Source organism: Atheta coriaria, unplaced genomic scaffold (genome assembly GCF_025399875.1).
Source record: "Atheta coriaria isolate IRGN ID8LTWV9N9 unplaced genomic scaffold, Caltech_Dcor_3.1 hic_scaffold_6_pilon, whole genome shotgun sequence".
Taxonomy (NCBI): Eukaryota; Metazoa; Arthropoda; class Insecta; order Coleoptera; family Staphylinidae; genus Dalotia; species Dalotia coriaria.
In genome coordinates this window covers 11,267,082-11,287,451 of record NW_027045448.1, presented here as the reverse complement: position 1 = coordinate 11,287,451, position 20,370 = coordinate 11,267,082, and the positions used below count along the sequence as shown (strand labels likewise).

General features: G+C 40.2%; 1 protein-coding gene across 3 annotated transcripts in view; it reads left to right on the top strand.

The window, feature by feature from the left end:
- Nucleotides 1–19,478, top strand: part of Egfr (epidermal growth factor receptor) — a 33,764-nt gene extending 14,286 nt beyond the window's left edge. The window contains exons 1-5 of one of the 3 annotated variants that reach the window (XM_065304277.1): nt 8,407–8,684; nt 12,609–12,966; nt 14,646–16,182; nt 16,248–18,054; nt 18,114–19,478. In XM_065304277.1, the coding sequence (XP_065160349.1) occupies nt 12,696–12,966; nt 14,646–16,182; nt 16,248–18,054; nt 18,114–18,836 (4,338 nt within the window). In that variant the 5' untranslated portion in view covers nt 8,407–8,684; nt 12,609–12,695 and the 3' untranslated portion in view covers nt 18,837–19,478. Of the gene's footprint in view, nt 1–6,213; nt 6,627–8,406; nt 8,685–12,608; nt 12,967–14,645; nt 16,183–16,247; nt 18,055–18,113 lie in introns of those variants that run through there. The other 2 variants (XM_065304278.1, XM_065304279.1) reach the window with 2 other exon arrangements.
- The last annotated feature ends 892 nt before the right edge of the window (nt 19,479–20,370 follow it).

Below are 20,370 nucleotides of genomic sequence, written 5' to 3'. Positions count from 1 at the left end.
GTTAAAGTTAAGGTTCTTGTTTCGGTATTAAAAATAGCCAAGCATTTTTATTTGTTAGTTGAATAAAGATACTTTCTTCTACTTCTATAAGCCTTTTGTCACAATTATCGGGAATTTTATCATCGTTCTTATTAAATAATGCGATTTCACAATTATTATGATTGTGTGTAAATAGAATGGGATTTGATTGTCTGCAAATTCTGTGAAATTTGGTTGTTTCTATGCACATTGCTAGATCTTCAGCATTAATGTTTAAATATTGTTGTTTAGTGTCATCTATGCGCTGATGGTAATGAATTCCAGAACCGTTATTATTAAAATTGTTAATCTGCAACCTTTGATTTATCTTATATAGTTATCTCATATATAGTCTAAAGGATCTTATATTATTATTATTATTATTATTATTACTATTATTTTTATTATTAGTTTGATATATACTAATTGTTTTTTTTTTCTAGATTCTATACATTTTCAGTCTATTTGCATGCACTTTTTGTGTCCTTTTTCCAACTCGGATCGTGTAGTTTACATCAGAATGTTTTGTCACAATGGTGTACGGCCCATTCCACAATGGATGTAACTTTCTACATAAACCTTGTTTTATTGCCTCAGTTTTCATAAGTACCTGGTCTCCGACACAAAATACTTTGACGTTACTATGTCTGTCATAATTCTGTTTGGCTTTAATTTTAGATTTTCCTATGTTTGATTTTGCAAATTCTCTAATTTCTTGCATTTTTGAACGCAAATTTAGGACATAATCATCATAATTATAAAGAGGTTGGGGTTTCCTCGTTATAGCCGAAGGCAATTTAGCTTCATAACCAAATAGTAAGTTAAATGGTGTGTGTCCCGTTGCTGTGTGTGGGGTGGTATTATACGTAAACATGGCTGTTTGCACAAATTCGTCCCAATCTGTTTGATTTTTTGTACAGAAATGTCTTAAATACTCCGCTAATGTTCGATGTGATCTCTCTAATGCTCCATTTGTCTGCGGGTGGTATGCCGTTGTTTGTAATTTATGTATGTTCAAAAGTTTGCATAATTCTTTAAATAATTTGCTCAAAAAGTTAGTACCTTGATCGGTTAAAACAAAATCTGGAATTCCATATTTACATATTATATTGTTTACTAGTTGCTTTGCAATTGTCTTTGCTTCCTGGTCGGGTATAGTCATTGCTATTGAATACTTTGTTAGATCGTCTTGTGCCGTTAAAATGTATTTATTTCCTGATTGACTACATGTTAATGGTCCTACAATATCCAAATAAATCTTTTCGAATGGCTGCGAAGATGTACTGGTGATTACTAACGGCATCTTGATCGGCTTTGTAGTTATTTTGTTTCTTTGGCAACTATCACATTTCTTGATATATTTTTGGATATCTTCTTTCATGTTTTTCCAACTGTATTTTTGCTTCATGCGTTTATAGGTTCTACTTGCACCTTGGTGTCCTCCAGTGGGTGAATCATGATACTCATGTATTAATTCTAATTTCTGTTCTTCGGTAATACTGTCGGATTCTTCAATTATCGTGTCATAATTTACTACTTTCACATTTTTGATTAAGTATCTAAGAACTGGTCTAATTTTTTCCCATTTGAAATTTCTATTATTCTTTATTGTCATTAAGTTTATTTCTTTTAAATTCATTTCTTGTAAAACGTTTACCAATTTGTTTAATACTATCCATAGTTCTTCGTAATCGTCGGTGTCAACTTCGTATTCCTTGTATATAAGGCATATTAGTTTGTTTTTATATTTACTGCTTATATTATTCAAAACAAGTATGTCATTTAAACTGGGATTCTTTTGTTCGATTTCAAAAAATAAGTTGAATTTTCTGTCTAAAATTTGTAATTCGTTGCTGTTAATGTTCGGTTTCCTAGGTATAAAAATAACGTTTGCATTTCTATCTAATTCATTTTCTGTTATAAGTGCTTGCTCAATTATGTTTGGATTAGTTATGATTTTGTATTTCGTATAATTTTCAAATTCTAGGTAACCGTCTATTTCTCTGGTTTGAGTTGCATAAATTCTGCTTAGTGCATCTGCATTGGTGTTTGCTTTACCTTCTTTGTAAACTATCGTGCAGTCATATTCGGCTAACCTTAATCGGTATTTTAAGAGTCTGGCTCCTGGATCCTTTACTCTGAATACTTGTGATAGAGGCTTATGATCAGTCACAATTGTAAATTTGGTTCCATATATGTATGGCCTAAAATGATTGATTCCGAATAAAATTGCCTTCATCTCTCTTTCAGTAGTAGAGTAATTTATTTCAGCCGTATTTAGTGATCTACTTGCAAATGCTATCGGTTTATCACTTCCAATTTCGCCTTGTGATAATATTACTCCTAGCCCTTTTTTGCTCGCGTCACATGTTATAATAAATGGTTTATCGAATTGTGGATAGATTAAGATTGGCTCTGTAGTTACTGCCTGTTTTAATTCGTTAAATCCTATTTCACATTCAGGGTCCAAACAAATTTGACATTCTTTTTAACAGTGAGTTCAAGGGATACGCTATTTTTGAAAAATTGTTAATAAACTTCCTATAATATCCTACAAGACCAAGGAATGATTTTACGTCTTTAGGCGTTTGTGGTGTTTTAAAGTTTATCACCGCTTTTATTTTATTTGGATCCGGCTTAATGCCATTTTCCGTAATAACATGACCTAAAAATACACATTCCTTCTGCAAGAATTTACATTTTTCTATGTTAATCTTTAATTTACTTTCTCTAAATCTTTGTAGCACTTCTATAATTTTCTTTTCATGATCTACCAGTGTATTTGCATATACAACAATATCATCTACATAAACGAAACACTTTATTCCAATTAAACCTGATAGTATTGAGTTCATTAATCTTTGAAATGTTGCACTCGAGTTCTTAAGTCCTTGTGGCATTCTTTTGTACTGAAAATGTCCTGAGTCGGTACTGAACGCTGTCTTTTCTCTATCATCTACGTGCAAAGGTACTTGATGATATCCGCTTGGTAAATCTAGAGTCGTAAAATATTTTGAACGTCCCAATTGATCCAAAATGTCTGTAATATTCGGTAATGGATAAACATCTGTTGTTGTTTTATCGTTAAGCTTTCTAAAGTCTATCACTACTCTGTATTGAATTTCTCCTGTTTTATTGGACTTCTTTGGTATTAGTAGTAGTGGCGCATTATATGGCGATTGACTGTGTTCTATAATATCGTCATTGAGCATTTCGGTAATTTTGTTATTTATAATTTGCTTTTGCGTATGTGGCAGTCTGTAGGGTTTCACAAATATTGGTGCGTTATCACTTGTTGTTATTCTGTGATTCGTTGCGTCCGTGTGACTGAGCTTGTCACCTGGCAAATGTACTATATCTTCATATTCTATGATTGATTTATAAATAGATTCGATTTCTTCTGAATTTAGTTTGGAAACATCAATAGAATTCTTTATCTGCTCAACTCTTTGTAACACGTTTACCTCGCTATAATTAAAAATATTTAAATTTGTTTCCGTTTCGTCAATATTTACTGGTTCAAATTCAATAGATGGATTTTCTATCATATATTCCTTTTCTGATAAGTTTATGATTGCAATTTTAAATTCATTGTTTTTTATATTTGTCAAACATTCACTGGTTATTACTTCCTCATTAAATCTGAATTTGGGGCAATAAATTGTTTGATCTTGAGAAATACACTTAATTTTAGTTATTATTTCACATCTAGGTGGCACGCAAATCAAATTAGAAGCATCGACTGTATGTAATTTAAATATGTAATCATTTAATTTAAATGTTTGGTCTTGGTATGATATTACACCATTGTATTGTGAGATAATATCCCTTCCAATAATTCCATCAAAGGGAATATTAATTTCGTCTGGAACAACTTGGAACTTAAATGAAAAATTCGTGGAATCTATCTTTGGTGTTAAACAATACGAACCCAGTGTTCTTATTTGAACATTTGCTACTCCTACAATATTAGTTTGCTCTTCTTGCGTTATATTTTGTTTGTCAACTATTTGATTATGTTCCCAATATTATCATTTAAAATACTATCACCCTCAATCTGTGTACTGCCTTTTAATACAGGGTTTATTGGTTGTTCTCCGAACTGACCTGCACAGTTGGAGAGTCCTCGTTTCCCGGATTTGTCAAGCGATTTATTCTGTTGTTTGATGTATTTTGGAGATTCCTTTGATTACTTCCCTGATTATTGTTTTGTCCGACGGTTTGATAATTTCTCTGATAATTATTGTTGTTACTTTGACTGAAGTTGTTTTGGTGTCTAAACGTATTTTGTCTATTTCCATAATTATTTTGGTTACTTGGCCCTTGTCCATAATTAATACTTTGTGTAAAACTTTGATGGTTTCTATTAAACCTACATTGATGGGTTTGGTGGTTATTTCTATTACAAATTTCGCATTTTATGTGATTTCTCTGAAACCTGCATTGGTTTGTACTATGATTATTTCTCCCACAAATATTACAATTTAATTTATTAAAATAATTAATTCTTCCACCTTGTGTAAGACCAATCTCGCAATAAATACAAAATACAAAACGCATTGCTGGTTTTGTATTTTAAAATTTAATAGCCCTCTTTTAAACCCATTTACACAAATCGTTTCTATTGTTTGATCACCTCTTTCGGCAATTCTCAGAAATTGAGTTCTTAGGGATTTTATTCTGCTTGCATACGCGTCAATATTTTCATTACTACGTTGTTTGCAGTTTGATATTTCGTTTATTAGTGTAGGAATTGATTTTGTCACTTGTTTAAAATTTTGAGTCAATTTTAATACTAATTCGTCCCATGTATCAAACTCGAAGGTTCTGACTCTTTCTAATGCGTCGCCTGTGATTTTAAAACCAATTATTATATCGATGAAATTACTTCTTCTATCTTCTGCTAACAAGTTTAAGGCAATATTCACTTGATTAATAAATGTGTCTAATTTTGAGACATCTTTCCCGTCAAATGCATCGATATATCCTAATAAATCTTTTTCACTAAATGCGTTATTGGCCATTTTTGATATTTATTTATTTACTCTTTGATTTTATTATTATTATTATTATTATTATTATTATTATTTTTATTATTATTATATTCGGGGTAGTTCGAATCGATAGAGAAACTCAAACAATGTGAACCACTTACATGAACATTTTAACAACCATCGACCGTTGAACGCTGGATTGAATGGAATTGAAGAGACTTCGTTTCCTCGCTTCAGCTGTTCTTCTTGATTTCTTCTTATGATGATGATACCCTCCGTCAAATGGCTGTTGAATTCGCATGCGTTGTTGTATGCACACGAGATCCGCCGCCGCTGTCACCAAAATGTTAGGGATGATGTTGTGAGCCTTTGCTCTTCAGACAACCCGATTCTTCTAACTTATTATTTCTTTCGGAAAGAAGAACTGAGCCAAAGATTCTACTAAGTCTTTATTTACAAAATATTGACCAAGAGGCGAATTACAAACTCTACTTCTGGCTCATAAGGCTGACCGAACTCCACCGAGGTTGAGCTAAGACTAAATAATTTTAGCACTAATAATCTTAAACTAAACTTATCGTAAAATACACTAGAAAGAAGGACCAAGGGTAGCCGCTCGGGTCATTGACCCTTATAATGTTTATGCTAATGTGCGGTAGGTCTGTACAAACCGTACCCTTCGGCCGGGAAATTTCAATAAAATAATAAATGGTAATAGAATATAAAACTAAAACTAAATACACAATATTTCTAACTCAAAAATCCAAGTAATGTGCAATAAACATAAATAAACCATAAATGATACGCTCATAACACCCTGCGCATAAATTCAAGATCAAACAGGTTCTTATCAATACCAGTCGATAATATCGATCATGTTTAAATATTCAATTCGTCTCGATGCAAACTGAAAGATTGTACAGCGTGTTTCAAATATACAAACAACAAGTAAAAGTGTGCATATTAAAATTGTTAACAATTTTGTGGCCTCAAAAACGACGGAGATGCGCGCATATAATGCGTAAAAAGCAGAAATAAGAAATGTTACTGCTTCTGAATCCATCTTGTTTGTATATTTGAGACACGCTGTAGGTATTACGCACAATATGAGGGATTACAATATGCGTGTGTATTTTTCTTTCCTGAATTTTTGCGATAACATTGTGTATTCATACCGATGAATATCGTTAATATTCTCGATTTTCCTTAAGATGAAGACTCGGCGTTGACAATACCCAGTCGTCTCTTGCATGCTAGCCCTGCAGGTGACTTAACCACGACGGTAAAATATCAACGATTTACAACTTTGCTTTCGGCATGCTGTAATCGTGTCCATCGCCTTGTAAACTCGTCGTTCGAAGCTGAAATTTTCAACTTTGTGAAGATTTTCATGCGTGATAAGTGTAGGCCCGGCGATCGGTTGGGTCATAGCCCGAAACGTTTCAGAAACGTATGAAACTCATGAAGATATTCGCCGTTATCGTCGGTGCCGATCTGTGAGGAGAAAAATGCCTTCGCCGACGGGTGCGTTTGTTTACGTCGTGCTGTTGCTATGGATGGTCGACCACTGCATAGGCACCGAGGTGAAAACCGCCCCGAAACATGTAAGCAAATGTAAGCAAATCATTTCAAAAGTTTAATAGTCATGTAAAAAAAATATTTTCCTGCAATATGCAGTCGAGCATAACTTTCCAGTGGGAACGCAAAGGGTCGTGACTAGGGTTACCAGGTTTAAAATATGATAAATGGGAAGATATTAAGTAAATGTTTTCAGTCTGGCAACCCTAGTCATGCGTATCCTGCAGTAATGGACGGTTGATATGAGCCGATATTGTTAATTGTAAATAACTTTCGAAATATTTTAACGACGCGGACAAAGCGCTGCTTTTTTCTCGACTCGCGGCGCGGTTATCAGACAACGAAAAAAGGGGGAATATTCTGGCAATGTTTGTTATCTTTCCGCGCCGCGCTCGTCGACCAACCGGTCGTATGTCCAAAACTATGCGAGAACCACATTTTTATTATATCTCGCGCTCGTACGGCTGGTCGCCGCGACTCCGGCTTCTTTTTATATTTAATTATACGAAAAATACCTCGTTGACAATTTGACAAAATTATTACATGAATGCGAGGCCCCTGCCGGCACAGACTCCGAAAAGCACGCCGCAGCCGGAGATGAAACGGCCGCGAGAGGATGGAAAAAAACGAACTGACGGGCGAAAAAAAGCGCGAGGAAACGACAAAGAGTAATGTCCATCGCGCGCGCGTTTCCAACGAGCCGGCAACACTCGGTAACAGGGCCGTTAAGTGCGCGACGGTTGCGCATTGCGGCTGAATTCGCGTCGTCCTTATCGCTCGCGTGGACGAGGACCAATGTGGGAGATTGCGTGCGCGTCCTTCGAGCCGGTTCTCCAAAGAAAAGAGCACTTTGGACGCGCGTCGTAAGTAACTGTATGGGGGTTCGGTGGAGAGTTAAAACACGCGCAGCGCGAGCCAGCAACGCGCTCGTATTTTATCGGTGCATTATTGCCATTATTATTTGCGATATGCGCATAAAATGTACATCGCGAACACGCATCCACTATCATAAGTTCGCGTTTATTATAATGTAAAAAGGAATGCTTCTAAGCTTAGCGGGCGTTCGTGACGTGCTCCGTAAAAGATGCTGATGTGTGTTATAGTTACAGTTTTTAGTTACGATATTTCGTGCCTCAGATTCCAAACACAACGACCGTTGGTTGAATGCATGTAATTTCCACACGAAAACCAAACGTGTTATCAGTCACCACATTTATACGCCGCAGTCGCAGCTCCATGCGAAAAACAAATATTAAGTAAGAGAAGTACATATAGTTTTATTCCCTCGCTCAGCGTTTATACGACTTGATACTTGTTGGGACGCGAGATTTTTTCTTGCGCAGCGCTTGGTAAACAAAAACGTTTGTCGTCAAATAGCGTGTTGTTGGAAATTACATTAATTGGAATCGACGAAACAGTAAAAACAAAAGCGGTTAATTAATCGACAAAGGATCATGTGATTCGGATGCGTGCGGAATTCGCGTCGAGCCATACCTCGGATGTGCTTCCTCATAAAATTCCGTTGCTGCCGAAATTGTGCGCGAGCAAGAAGTAGGCCATGATTGTTGTTATTACATTAGACTTGTGGCTTTTGCTTATCCCAGCTCTAACTTTACTCGACTCTCAGTTCGGAGCGTGCGGAGTTTGGAGAGATATTTGACTTTAGTTCTTAGGTTTCTTCGGGCTTGCACACACACACAATCCCGCGCGAGAGTATCTTAAGTCTGTTGTTTATCGTGTGGTTGTAGTGGTGTATCGTGAGCAAGAGAGCCCAGCTCTCCGACGGCGAGTTACCTGCTACGACTCTCCGCGCGGCCAAATGCGCGACGCTGACTTTAGTTACCTGGCTAAAGTCGCATCGCCAAGACGTGTGTGCATGCGCGCTGTGTGCTTGTTTGTTGCCTACACACACTGAGTTGTAAACTCGCGCCATCGCCCTAGCAAACAACTAGTTTTAAAATCAGCGTGCGCATACGCTGTGTGTTTGTGGAATTTGTTGCATCTGTGCATAATATAAATGAAGTGACAGTTCAGGATTTAAAGGATACGCGCGGATATTATCTTTGCAGCTTGCTTGACAGAGGGGAACAGTTGGTATGTGAATGTTTTGAATACAAGTAGAACACTGTTCAGTTCAATATTATCCACATTCTTGTTGTTGATAATAACAATCATGGGAGAAACATATTTCTAAGTGCGAAAACAAAACCGAAATCAGAAGTCATCCATATCCGTGCGAGAGTTCTTCGACTCGCGCGAATCGAGAGAGTTGTTGACGCTTTGAGGCTTGTTGTTGTCTTTGCTTTGGCGAAAAGCAAAAAGGAAGGAACGAATCCCAATGCGACTACTTTCTATTCGCGACCGGCGCTCGAACACTCGGCGGCTCAAACGATAATAATGTGTAATCAAGAAAGAGTTTATAATTGCAGCCTCGATTGTGTTCCCCGCGCACGACTTGCTTGGTGCAATTGAGAATTTCCGTTTTTACGAAACATTTGCTCCAACAACACGCCGCAAAGGCAGACGGTTTACACCAGTTGTTGTTGTTGTTGTTGTTCGCCAGTTGGTCGAAGGTTTCATTCAAAACATCTAACGTCAAATCAAATCAAGTACGTCCAGAGAATGAACGTACGTGGGATAGCTTGTGTGTGCGTTGTTGCTGCACGTAAACTTCCTACAGATTTTTCATTCTTTCTTTCGTTTTTTTGTAGCTCTGCGCTAGCGCTAGATTCATAGAATGGTAATCGTGCGGCGATCACAAGCTCACTCACACGCTTGCATCTCGGACGTGCACTCCCACGTTTGTTTCTGTTTCTCGGTGGTTTTTCTGAGTGCACAGAGAGATGTGTGAGCCGGCGTTGTTTGCTGGAAACAAAACTAGGTGCTGCGCTGCACAATGTTGTTCATGCGCGCGCGTATGTTGCTGAGTAATTATGATTACGCTATTGCTTGTACATCTGTTCGCACAATGCCACCGCACGGATTCAAAACTGCGCAAAAATGTGTGCCACTGTGACTTGACGGAGACTTCAATGCGTGTGTTACTCATCTGAGAACTAAAATTTTCGAATTTTTAACTTTTACGCCGAAAAAAACACAAGATACCTATAATTAAATACTGAACACGCTAAACAAGTGTTTTAGTCGAAAAGGGGGTCGAACACAAATTTACCTGCTTTAACCTGTGAATATACTGAGAGTTTAATGTGGTGTAGGATATATTTGATGAGGGTTTTACGTATACACTTGGTGTTAGGCACCCCTCCCGTTTTTATGATTAGTTGAAGGTCGAGAAGTCAGCATGATTTAAATGGCCGGGCTAACCATGGGTATTGTTGCGCTTTGCCCGTAGTTGGAAGGTAGGAAAAAGGTGCAAGATGTATAATTTGAGCCGAAAGGTGCTCGGAGCAAGCGCCCGGTATGGTCGGACACCACGGGGGTGTACCAGTACGTCAAGGCGATTTAATTGCCAGGTATTGAAAAGTGACTGCAACGCATGGCGCGCGCTTGTCGGCACAATTCACGTGTGTTTACCGATATATGCAAGAAATGCGCGTTCTGAATTTATGCGCACAATAACAATGGACATCCGCACAAATCGCGAGTTCTAGTTTCGATCGTTAAATACGAAAAGAAGTCGCCTTGTTTCGGTTCTTTGTTTCAAAGCGCGTCGCACGGGGTCGCGGAATGCCCGTTGCATTTCTCGAATATTCCTGCGTTCGACCGCTTCGATTTGCGACTCGAAAGCGACGATTATTTATTTTGTTCCTTCGCGGCGCGTATTGCGATCTCGAAGCGCTGGACAATATAATAGCACCGGTATGCCGCGGGTCTTTGTTGAATTCCTTCGGCGCGAAATAGTCAGGAATGTCCCGCATGTCCCGATGTCCTCTCGCTTCCAACAACAACAACAAACGAAGAGATGCAAGCGATAAGCGTTGAACATTACCACGAATCGCAATTTGCGCATTGTTTCGTGCTGCTTCTTCTTTGCCAATGTCCAGCAGGATAATTTGATTATCATGAGTATTCCCTCATTATAAACAGCGTATTTTTCTACTGCAACATTCGCTACTGTCTCAGCCTGGATTATAATTTGACGTTAGTCTTGCGTACGTGCGGCAATTTCGAGCTAAATTAGTACGAATTTAATCGTTGACAACAAAATCATCGTTTTCCGTCCGTGCGACTGCAATTTTCGTACCATGTGCGACGTGTATGCATTCAAATGATTCCAGAACTATCTTGTTGCGGCTGCGCGCGCAGCTGAGTCAAATGGCGTTTCGTCTATTATTTGAGCGGTAATGCAGTAAGAGTAACTCTAGCTGTTTGTCGTGTGGTACCTACTTCTTGCAAGAGAACGTGTAGGTTTGGATAGTAGGAGCGCTAGCGGTGAAATCTACACCTACCACGTTTTGCTTTCTTGCGTCACATACGGACGCGACCAATACACACTTAAGTCACATGCGGCCAACGCGCAAATGCAACGACATAAAAAGAAATTGTAAACAACTCAGTTTTTTGCTTATCCGAAAATTTAAACTCTTATTTTTTATTTTCTGCGACTTCAATTTGGTTGTTTGTTGTTGCTAGGTACCTATGTCTGGAGAGTGTGTTGTGTAGAGTTACATCTTCCAAAGGCGCGGTCCTTCAACCTCAGCGCACGCTCGAGCTCTTCGCTGACTCGACTTTTAACTCTTGGCTAGCTGGCCAGCAGCGTGCTGCTCCACCGTGTTATTACGGCCAGATAATAATGCCGATTCTGTACTTCTCTGCTTGCGCACTGCACGTAGCTCGTGACTCGTGATTATAGATTAAAGTTTGATAATGCGCCTCCGATGTGCTTTGATTCTCCTTGTTCGAGCTCGTGTTCGATTCTCTCTTTCTACATTCTCTACATTGGCGGCCATGTTTTATTTTTAACATTTTGACTCGGGGCATTTTTGGATATAGGTAAGATTAAAAAAATGCAAAATATTGATAAAAAGAAGTTAAAATATAGTTTGATGAGCGGTCAGGAGAGGAGCCCTCCCGAGGTGTGCCCTCTTGCTGGGACGCAAATTACACCGTTCGATATATCTCGATGGGCTGTTTTGTTCCACGTGAAGAGGGTTTTATGCTATCGCTGTTGTGGCCAGAACCACCCTATTCTTTTGACGCCAGCCGCAGCATACCTTCGAACGTCAATCATCTCCGAGTCTGAGAAAAGGTACACACGGCGTCATCCTCCCGACCAATAGGTGTATCCTACATAGTTTTCTTTTTAAAAGCTCTTTTGTTGCAAACGCTCTTGTATCGTCGATAGTAACTTGTGAAGTTAAGTGATGTTTGACTTTTGACACTTCTGCCTTCTGCTTTTTTGATGTTTATTATTGTCCTGAGTGAAAAGCTGAAAAAGTTCGAATATACGAAATTTTCGCGAGTTAGTCGCTTGTGATCGCGTTGAAATTACTCAAGGCATTGTCTTGGCCAATGGCTCGTTTGTTTCCATCACGAGCGGTGTCGTGATCTTCGTGCGCGCCGAGTTCGTGAGCACGCCGCCATTGCGCTGCCATCATTCCGCGGCTCTGCACGACGCACACGCACAGCGTGATAGCGCGCGCTCCGGCTCGTTTTACTTCGCCAGGAATTCTCGGATGAATGCTTCGTGCGGCGAGATTTCGTTATCGCCGGCCCGCAGTAGTTTGAAAACAGAAAATAAAAATAAAAAATAACCGCCAAAGTATCGAATTCTTCGTTACACAGAAAACGCAAAGTGTTTTTTCACCAACGAATAACTTATCACTAAGTTATGGTTGATGTTTTCAACAAGGCCACATTGCTTAGCTCTTAAGAGCACGTATACAACACATTCGATGACGATATGTACGTGCACGAAACGTACACAACTTATGTTGATTTCTATTCGCTTTTGTTTTGTCGCACATGAAAAGAAAAACTCCCAAAATATTTACTGAACAGTGTAACTTGATTCTCTTGGTGTGGATGGTGTGAAAATAAGTCGTAAATAACTTTCAGCACTTACGCAACGCCTAAGAAGACATTATTATTGTTTAAATGACAATATGGCGATCATGTGACGAGAGGCGGCTGTAAATAGTCGCCATGTTGCTGATATGCAACAAAGGTGGACTGTGGGGTTGCTGGGTGGTTATTTTGCTTGTTGTAACGTTGCAAGATGGCGTTGATGCAGCAGGCAAAGGGCGCAAGCCTAATAAACTCGGCCATTCCCATGGCGGCAGAAGTGCGTTGGGTGATACAGCCGCCGCCTTCTACAAACCGCACGGCAATTCATCTCAACTCCAGCTGTATCACAAGGCGGACTCCAAAAATCGAAAAACAAATCATTTGGATGCTGAGTTTATCAGCGGAAAAAGTAAGTGCAAACACAGACAGTACGGAGAAGAATCAACTGCAAACATCGAATATTGATTGTTTAAACAATTAACACAAACACACAAGAAACAAGTTTGACATGGCTTGAAGTTGGGATTTTACCGGCTTCTCAGAATCATGCAACGCTTAAAAAATAACTTAAGCTGTATTAATATTAGAACAAGAGGAGTTTAAATTCTTGAATTTTTGGGCATCCAAAAAGTCGTGTTGGAATTTTAAAACCTAGCAAATTATTCAAAATATTTGATTATCAAAAATATGTATAACTGTGAAGTTTAACTAAGTGACTAAGTTTTGCATACATTACCGCACAACTTGTTAGCGACCAAGGTGTTCTTCGCGGAACACTCAGCGGCGTCATCGCCGAAACAAACAAGTAAAAACCGAACATAAATTAACATAAAAAGTAGTGCCAACTCTCGACAGAGATGAATTTATGTTAATTTATGTTGCGGTCTTCGGAGCGTCTTCGAAAGCATCGCTGGAACGCGTGCGTTCGACAAGAAGTGCCGCAAGTGTTTTTCGTGTGTACCGTTCAACTTCGGGTGTTCGTGAAATTCCTGCAAAGCCGCGCGCGCGCTCAAAACATAGCGTACGCCGTGTGCGCACGCGCGATCTGCTTAGGCAATGTTTAACGCGTTCTCGCTCGTTCTAGAAACGACCGCATGCCGCAATAACATTTCCGAGAACAACTATACCATAAAAGGCGTCATAATATTTGCGATTATTATATTTTTGCAAAGCGTCGGTAAGGTGGTACCAGGTGGTTCGCCTTGAATACCATACCTACGCGTCGCACTTTCGGTTGCCTACGAAATCGGGTATGGCGCGCGCGCAATGTTTAATTCGAGCAGGACTGATGCAAATATGCCAAACAAATATGTACCTGCACTTGTGTACACGAAACGCACATATATATTTCCTCGTCAAGCGGAAAAAAGAAGTAAAATGTGCGTCTTGTTTGTTGTGTTATCGCTAGTTCTCCGGTTGGTGGTACTCTGCTAGGAGTTAAGTGCTTTGGGCACAGCGCGTTTCCAACGAATTAGATTTTAATCCATTACATCGACCTTCCAACGTTTATTCGTTTTATGACGCGTGCTTGGTAATGCTTAGAAACAAAAAGCGATGTCGGTGTAGCTCTCGGAAAGGTACCCAATAAACGTTTACACACTTGTACGCTCTCCGTGTGGTGAACGCGCGCGCGCGCGACACTCGCAGGAGATGCTGTGCGCAAGCAGGATGGTAAATGTAGAAACTCTGATGGAATTCGTCGCCGGCAGCGTGCACGGTGTGCCTGGCATAGGTAGGCTCTTTGGAGATCGCAGAATGTGACCCGACTTTGCTCTCGCTCGCGCTCTCGCCGCGCGCAACAACGAGAGGATTAATAAACGTTATTAGTGAGCGGCCCCGCGAGAGCGCACGGCAAGAGCAAAAGTCGTAAAACAGGATTTCGGCCCGAGGCGCCGTTGTTCATATGCCGTGCCGCACGTATGGTGTACGTGAACATAACGCCGCCATGACATGTATTTTTAGTTTTTCGTATGAAATTTTTAAAAAGAGGTTTTTGCCTGTTTATAATAATGATAGTTATGCGCCGGATTGTTTTTCTTTTGTTCCTGCTATGCAAAACAATGCTCATGTGTGTATTCAACGTTTCAGTATGCATTGGTACGAATGGTCGCATGTCGGTACCCTCCAATCGGGACCACCACTATCGCAACATGAAGGAGCGCTTTACGAACTGCACCTACGTCGACGGCAATCTGGAATTGACATGGCTGCAGGATGAGGATCTCGATCTTAGTTTTCTGCAATATATTCGGGAAGTCACCGGTTATGTCCTCATTTCACACGTGGACATTCGTAAAATTGTACTTCCGCGACTTCAGATCATCCGCGGTCGGACTTTATTCAAGTTACATGTTCATGATAAAGAATTTTCACTGCTTGTGACTCTATCCAAAATGTTTACGTTGGAACTACCCGCATTGAGAGACGTTCTGAGTGGTAGTATTGGCCTCTTCAACAACTACAACTTATGTCACATAAAGACAATTAATTGGGATGAGATCATCAGTGATCCAGCTGGTTCCTACGTATACGTTTACAATTTCACTTCTCCGGAGAGAGAATGCAGTCCGTGTCACAGTGATTGCTCTGTAGGATGTTGGGGTGATGGTCCTGAAAACTGCCAGAAATTCTCAAAGGAGTATTGTAGTCCGCAGTGTTACCAGGGGAGATGTTTTGGATCCGAGCCGCGTCAATGCTGTCATCTCTTCTGTGCTGGTGGATGCACTGGACCTAAACAGAGTGATTGTCTTGCCTGCAAAAACTTCTATGACGAAGGTGTTTGTACGCAGGAATGCCCCCCGATGCAGATTTACAATCCTACCACGTACTCATGGGAGCCGAATCCCAACGGGAAGTATGCCTATGGTGCAACGTGTGTGAAAAAGTGTCCGGAACATTTACTTAAAGACAGTGGCGCTTGTGTACGGACGTGTCCGCCGAACAAAAAGGCGACCAACGGCGAGTGCGTTCCTTGTGACGGGCCCTGTCCGAAAACTTGTCCGATTGTGGGTGATGGCACCATTCATGCACTTAATATTGAATCATTCCGCGGGTGTACAGTCATTGACGGATCCATTCAAATTTTGGATAATTCTTTCTATGGCTATCAGCATATCTTTGCGAACTACACTTTCGGAGACCGCATTCCGGCAATGCATCCCGATCAACTGGAGGTGTTCAGTACGTTAAAAGAAGTGACTGGTTTTATTAATATTCAGGGAAATCATTCCGCCTTCAAAAATTTGTCATATTTTCGCAATTTGGAAATTATAGGCGGGCGACATCTGCACGAATATTTTTCATCATTATTCATAGTAAAGACCTCATTAGAATCTCTAGAACTGAAATCTCTGAGAAGTATTAACTCTGGTACTGTGATTATCTTGGAGAACATGAACTTATGCTACGCGGTGAACATTAACTGGAAGAAAATTGTGCGCTTGAATGATCATGTTTCAATGATCAAGAACAACAAGCAAGATGAAAGTTGCTCTCGGGAAGGTCTTGTTTGCGATAAGGAGTGTAGTTCAGATGGATGCTGGGGTCCTGGACCGACTCAGTGTCTCGCTTGTAAAAATTTCAAATACGGAAGCACCTGTATTCAGAATTGCCATTCTTTGCCAGGGTATGTATAAAACACACACTTTCTCTTAAAAGTGATTTAACTAATGTTTCATTTTGTTCGTGTAGAATCTATAAGGATGAAAACAATATCTGCAAGAAATGTCACGAACAGTGCGGATTTTCATGTACTGGACCAGGCGCTGACAACTGTACTACTTGTAAACACTACAAGGACGGTCCATACTGCGTTTCATCATGCCCGGCCACCAAATATGCTGACGGGGGAGTTTGTCGTCCATGTCACAAAAACTGCGTCGATGGCTGTACTGGTCCCAGCAATGCTCTGGGAACCGGCGGTTGCAAGTCTTGCGATAGAGCAATCATGAATGGGACCACTGTATGTCTTCAACGGGACGAATCTTGCCCAGATGGTTACTATTATGAGACGGTACAGCGTTCTCAACAGAACAGCATGAAAGTCGCTACAATATGTAGAAAGTGTCACCCTCGTTGTAAGAAGTGTAGCGGATACGGTTTCCACGAGTTGGTTTGCCAGGAATGCACAAATTACAAACGTGGTGAACAGTGCGAAGATGATTGTCCGCAAGATCACTATGCCGACGACGAAACGCATATGTGTGTTGAATGTGACAAGGAATGTCGAGGATGTACCGGTCCGGGGCCGGATCACTGCGTAGCATGTCAAACTCTAAAGATATATCCCGATGGTCAGCCGTCCAATACATCCTCGTTTACTTGCGCTGATAAATGCCCACCAAATTTTCCATCCAGAAGTTTCTTGCCTGATCAACTTACCCATTACTGTTCTGCGGAAGAAACTGCCCTCAGAAGCGCGCTAGCCGTTAACAGACTTCCATGGTTCATGGTAGTAGCAGGTTTCATTATAATTCTTGCAAGTTGTGTCGCTATTGGTTATGGTTGTTACTGCTATAAGAAGAATAAAGTAAAGGAAGAAACCATGAAGATTACTATGGCTATGACTGGAATTGAAGATGATTGCTCAAAACCAAGCAATGTTCGTCCAAATTTAGCGCGTTTAAGAATCATCAAAGAGGCAGAAATTCGTCGTGCTGGCATTCTTGGATATGGCGCATTTGGTACTGTGTACAAGGGCGTTTGGGTGCCGGAAGAAGAAAGTAACAAGATCCCAGTTGCTATTAAAGTTCTCCGTGAGAACACTGGTGCCAACTCCAGTAAGGAGCTCCTGGATGAAGCTTACATTATGGCAACCGTCGAACATCCAAATTTGTTGAAATTATTGGCGGTATGCATGACCTCACAGATGATGCTCATTACGCAATTGATGCCTTTGGGCTGCCTACTCGACTTTGTTCGCAAACATAGGGAAAAAGTCGGATCCAAACTACTTTTGTCATATTGCACACAAATTGCAAGAGGCATGGCCTATCTTGAAGATAAACGCCTTGTTCATCGTGATCTTGCCGCAAGAAACGTATTAGTTCAAGCTCCAACAGTGGTTAAAATTACTGATTTCGGACTTGCGAAATTGTTAGACATCAATGAGGAAGAGTACAAAGCAGCAGGAGGCAAGATGCCCATTAAATGGCTTGCATTAGAATGCATTCAACACAGAATATTCACTCACAAGTCAGACGTGTGGGCGTTCGGTGTAACTGTCTGGGAGTTGCTTACTTTCGGTGACAAACCTTATGATAGTGTCCCTGCTAGAGATGTTCCTGACCTTCTTGAAAACGGAGAACGGTTGCCCCAACCCGCCATTTGTAGTATAGATGTGTACATGATTATGATTAAGTGTTGGATGCTGGACGCCGAAAGTAGACCTTGCTTTAGAGAATTGGAGGATGATTTTTCGAGGATGGCGCGCGATCCCCCCCGATATTTGGCCATTGATGGTGATGTTTACCTAGGACGTGGACATGTAGCCCATCAGGTAATTCTATTCCAATCTTGTGATTGTTAACGTATATTAACTTTGATTTTATTTTATAGGATCAACCTGATAGCATATCCAAAACTCTTTCATCGATTTCTAATAATGGGACCTTAGACTATCACGAGAACCAGCCTAAGTCGAGGGCTCCATTCCAGGCTTTGTCATTTTCACCTCCACCCACCCCAGTGAAATGGCCGAATGGCTCACAAACCTCTGATGGCAGCTGTGCGCCACAAAACCAACACAATTGGAATCAAGAACGTTTGAGGTTTGCTCAAGCGATGAGCGTTGCATCAACAATCAAACGGGATACCTCTGATGATTCCAGTATATTATACAGTGGTGACGGTTTGGGATCTTATGAATACGATTCAGCTTCACGCGCCCAAGCGCAAGTTGGCAATGTGAAAGTGGATCTTCCGGTCGACGAGGATGATTATCTCGTGCCTTCTCCACAGCAAGCTCAGCTGCCTTACGTTGAGCTCAAACCTGATTTAAAAGGAGATTCAACCAGTGGTGCCAGCGGAGGTGTGTACTTCAGTACGACAAACATCGACAATCCCGAGTACATTTTCAGCAATGATACCCCATTGGATACGCGCCCTTGTCAAACGTTAGGAATTCCTACGCTATCGGAGTTTGTTGACTCGAATCCTGAAGTGACGAATCCAACACGTGGCTCAGAAGAAGAGTCTGATCACGAGTATTACAACGATTTCGATCGTTTAACGCGAGAACTTCAACCGCTGCAACGAAAGGGTGGTGAAACGACAGTGTGACACGGTGACAATATACAAAACAGACTGAGAACTCGTCTCCTAGTTTTCCTTGCGGAAGCAAAAGCACAGCGCGTGTATCTTAATTAAGTGCCATTTGAACATAAAGTGGCTTTCCAATGTTGTACATAATTAGCAACGTAAGTGGACGTAATGGAGGATGAGGAGGAAAGAACTACGAAGGGCACAACTGCGTACAATATTCTTGCCCGACGCATCTATCTGTGATAAGTTAATGAGCAAATAATTTTTTAAGCCGAGCGTAAGAATACCAAACGGCGCAAGCACAAAATGTATCTTAATTTTTTTGTTAGATGATTGTTTATATTATTTTTCGTGTTTTAAATCGATGTTTATTGAAAATGAAACAAACAAACAAACAAACTTATATGGCGTGATGTTTGCCACAAAATAGAAGATGAAGCGCATCTTTATGGACCGGCAGACGAATGTACTAAACTTGTGTGCCATACGAGTACATACATGAAAATTTAAAAAAGAATATGATGAAAATTGCAGCGGAGGATCAAATAATTTTGTATAGAAATGAACCTTTTATATACTGTCTATATTTGTATATTTATATGATGTTATTACTATTACTGAGCGCCTTAAAATACATACGAATAAAATATTTAAATACAATTTGTAGAGTATTTACAATAAATCGCAGCGTTAAATTTTAATGTGTAATTTAAGCTCAAGGTTGAATGGGAAATGTTTGGGCAACGATTCACCACCAATGGCTGCGCATCAGCGACGATTAATATGGAAATTAATGACATCATAGCGGTATGTATGCGAGCTTAGATATATCTATTAAATTTATCAAGTTATTACATAATTGGTGCTTACTCTCTTACTCGCGCAATAAATCAATCCTTCAAATTATAGAATAACGGCTTCCAGTAACAAAGGGTTCCAGCGGCAATAATTTTACATAATACGCGCGCGAATAACGTGATTTGTATTAGAATTCCAATCATAGTTACTTAATGCACCTAAGTAATCGTGATAAACGCTACAAACACTGTGGCAGGATTAGTTGTACATTTGCTATTACTATACGGTTATGAGTAATTGCATTGTTTCAAGATTAACGATTGAATAATCTCGTAAATAATGCTAATCGTGACTGCTTTTTATTATATGGGGACGGAACATGTGGCTCGCGGTCTTGTGAACAGCAAATGGCCGCTATTTTACAAAATCTAATTTTATTAGATATACCGGTAATAAACCAGAATATTTACGTGTTATTACGATCCCGGATTGCCAAAAAATGACCTTTATGCATAATGGCGTACGCAGCCATTAATAAAATGGCGGCGGAGCAATTTGGTGTGTTTGAAGACCGCTGACGAAAGCCATGCTTGCTGAGTCGTTACAACCGCGAGAAAAAGACGCGGTGAAGAAAGAAATAAATAAAGAAAAACGAGTTGTGCCCGCGCGCGGCCGTGAACTATAATCGTTATGTAACAATGCGCGAGAGTGTGCGCTCAAGACTGCTGAGCAAGTTAAGTACTTCGTACACGAA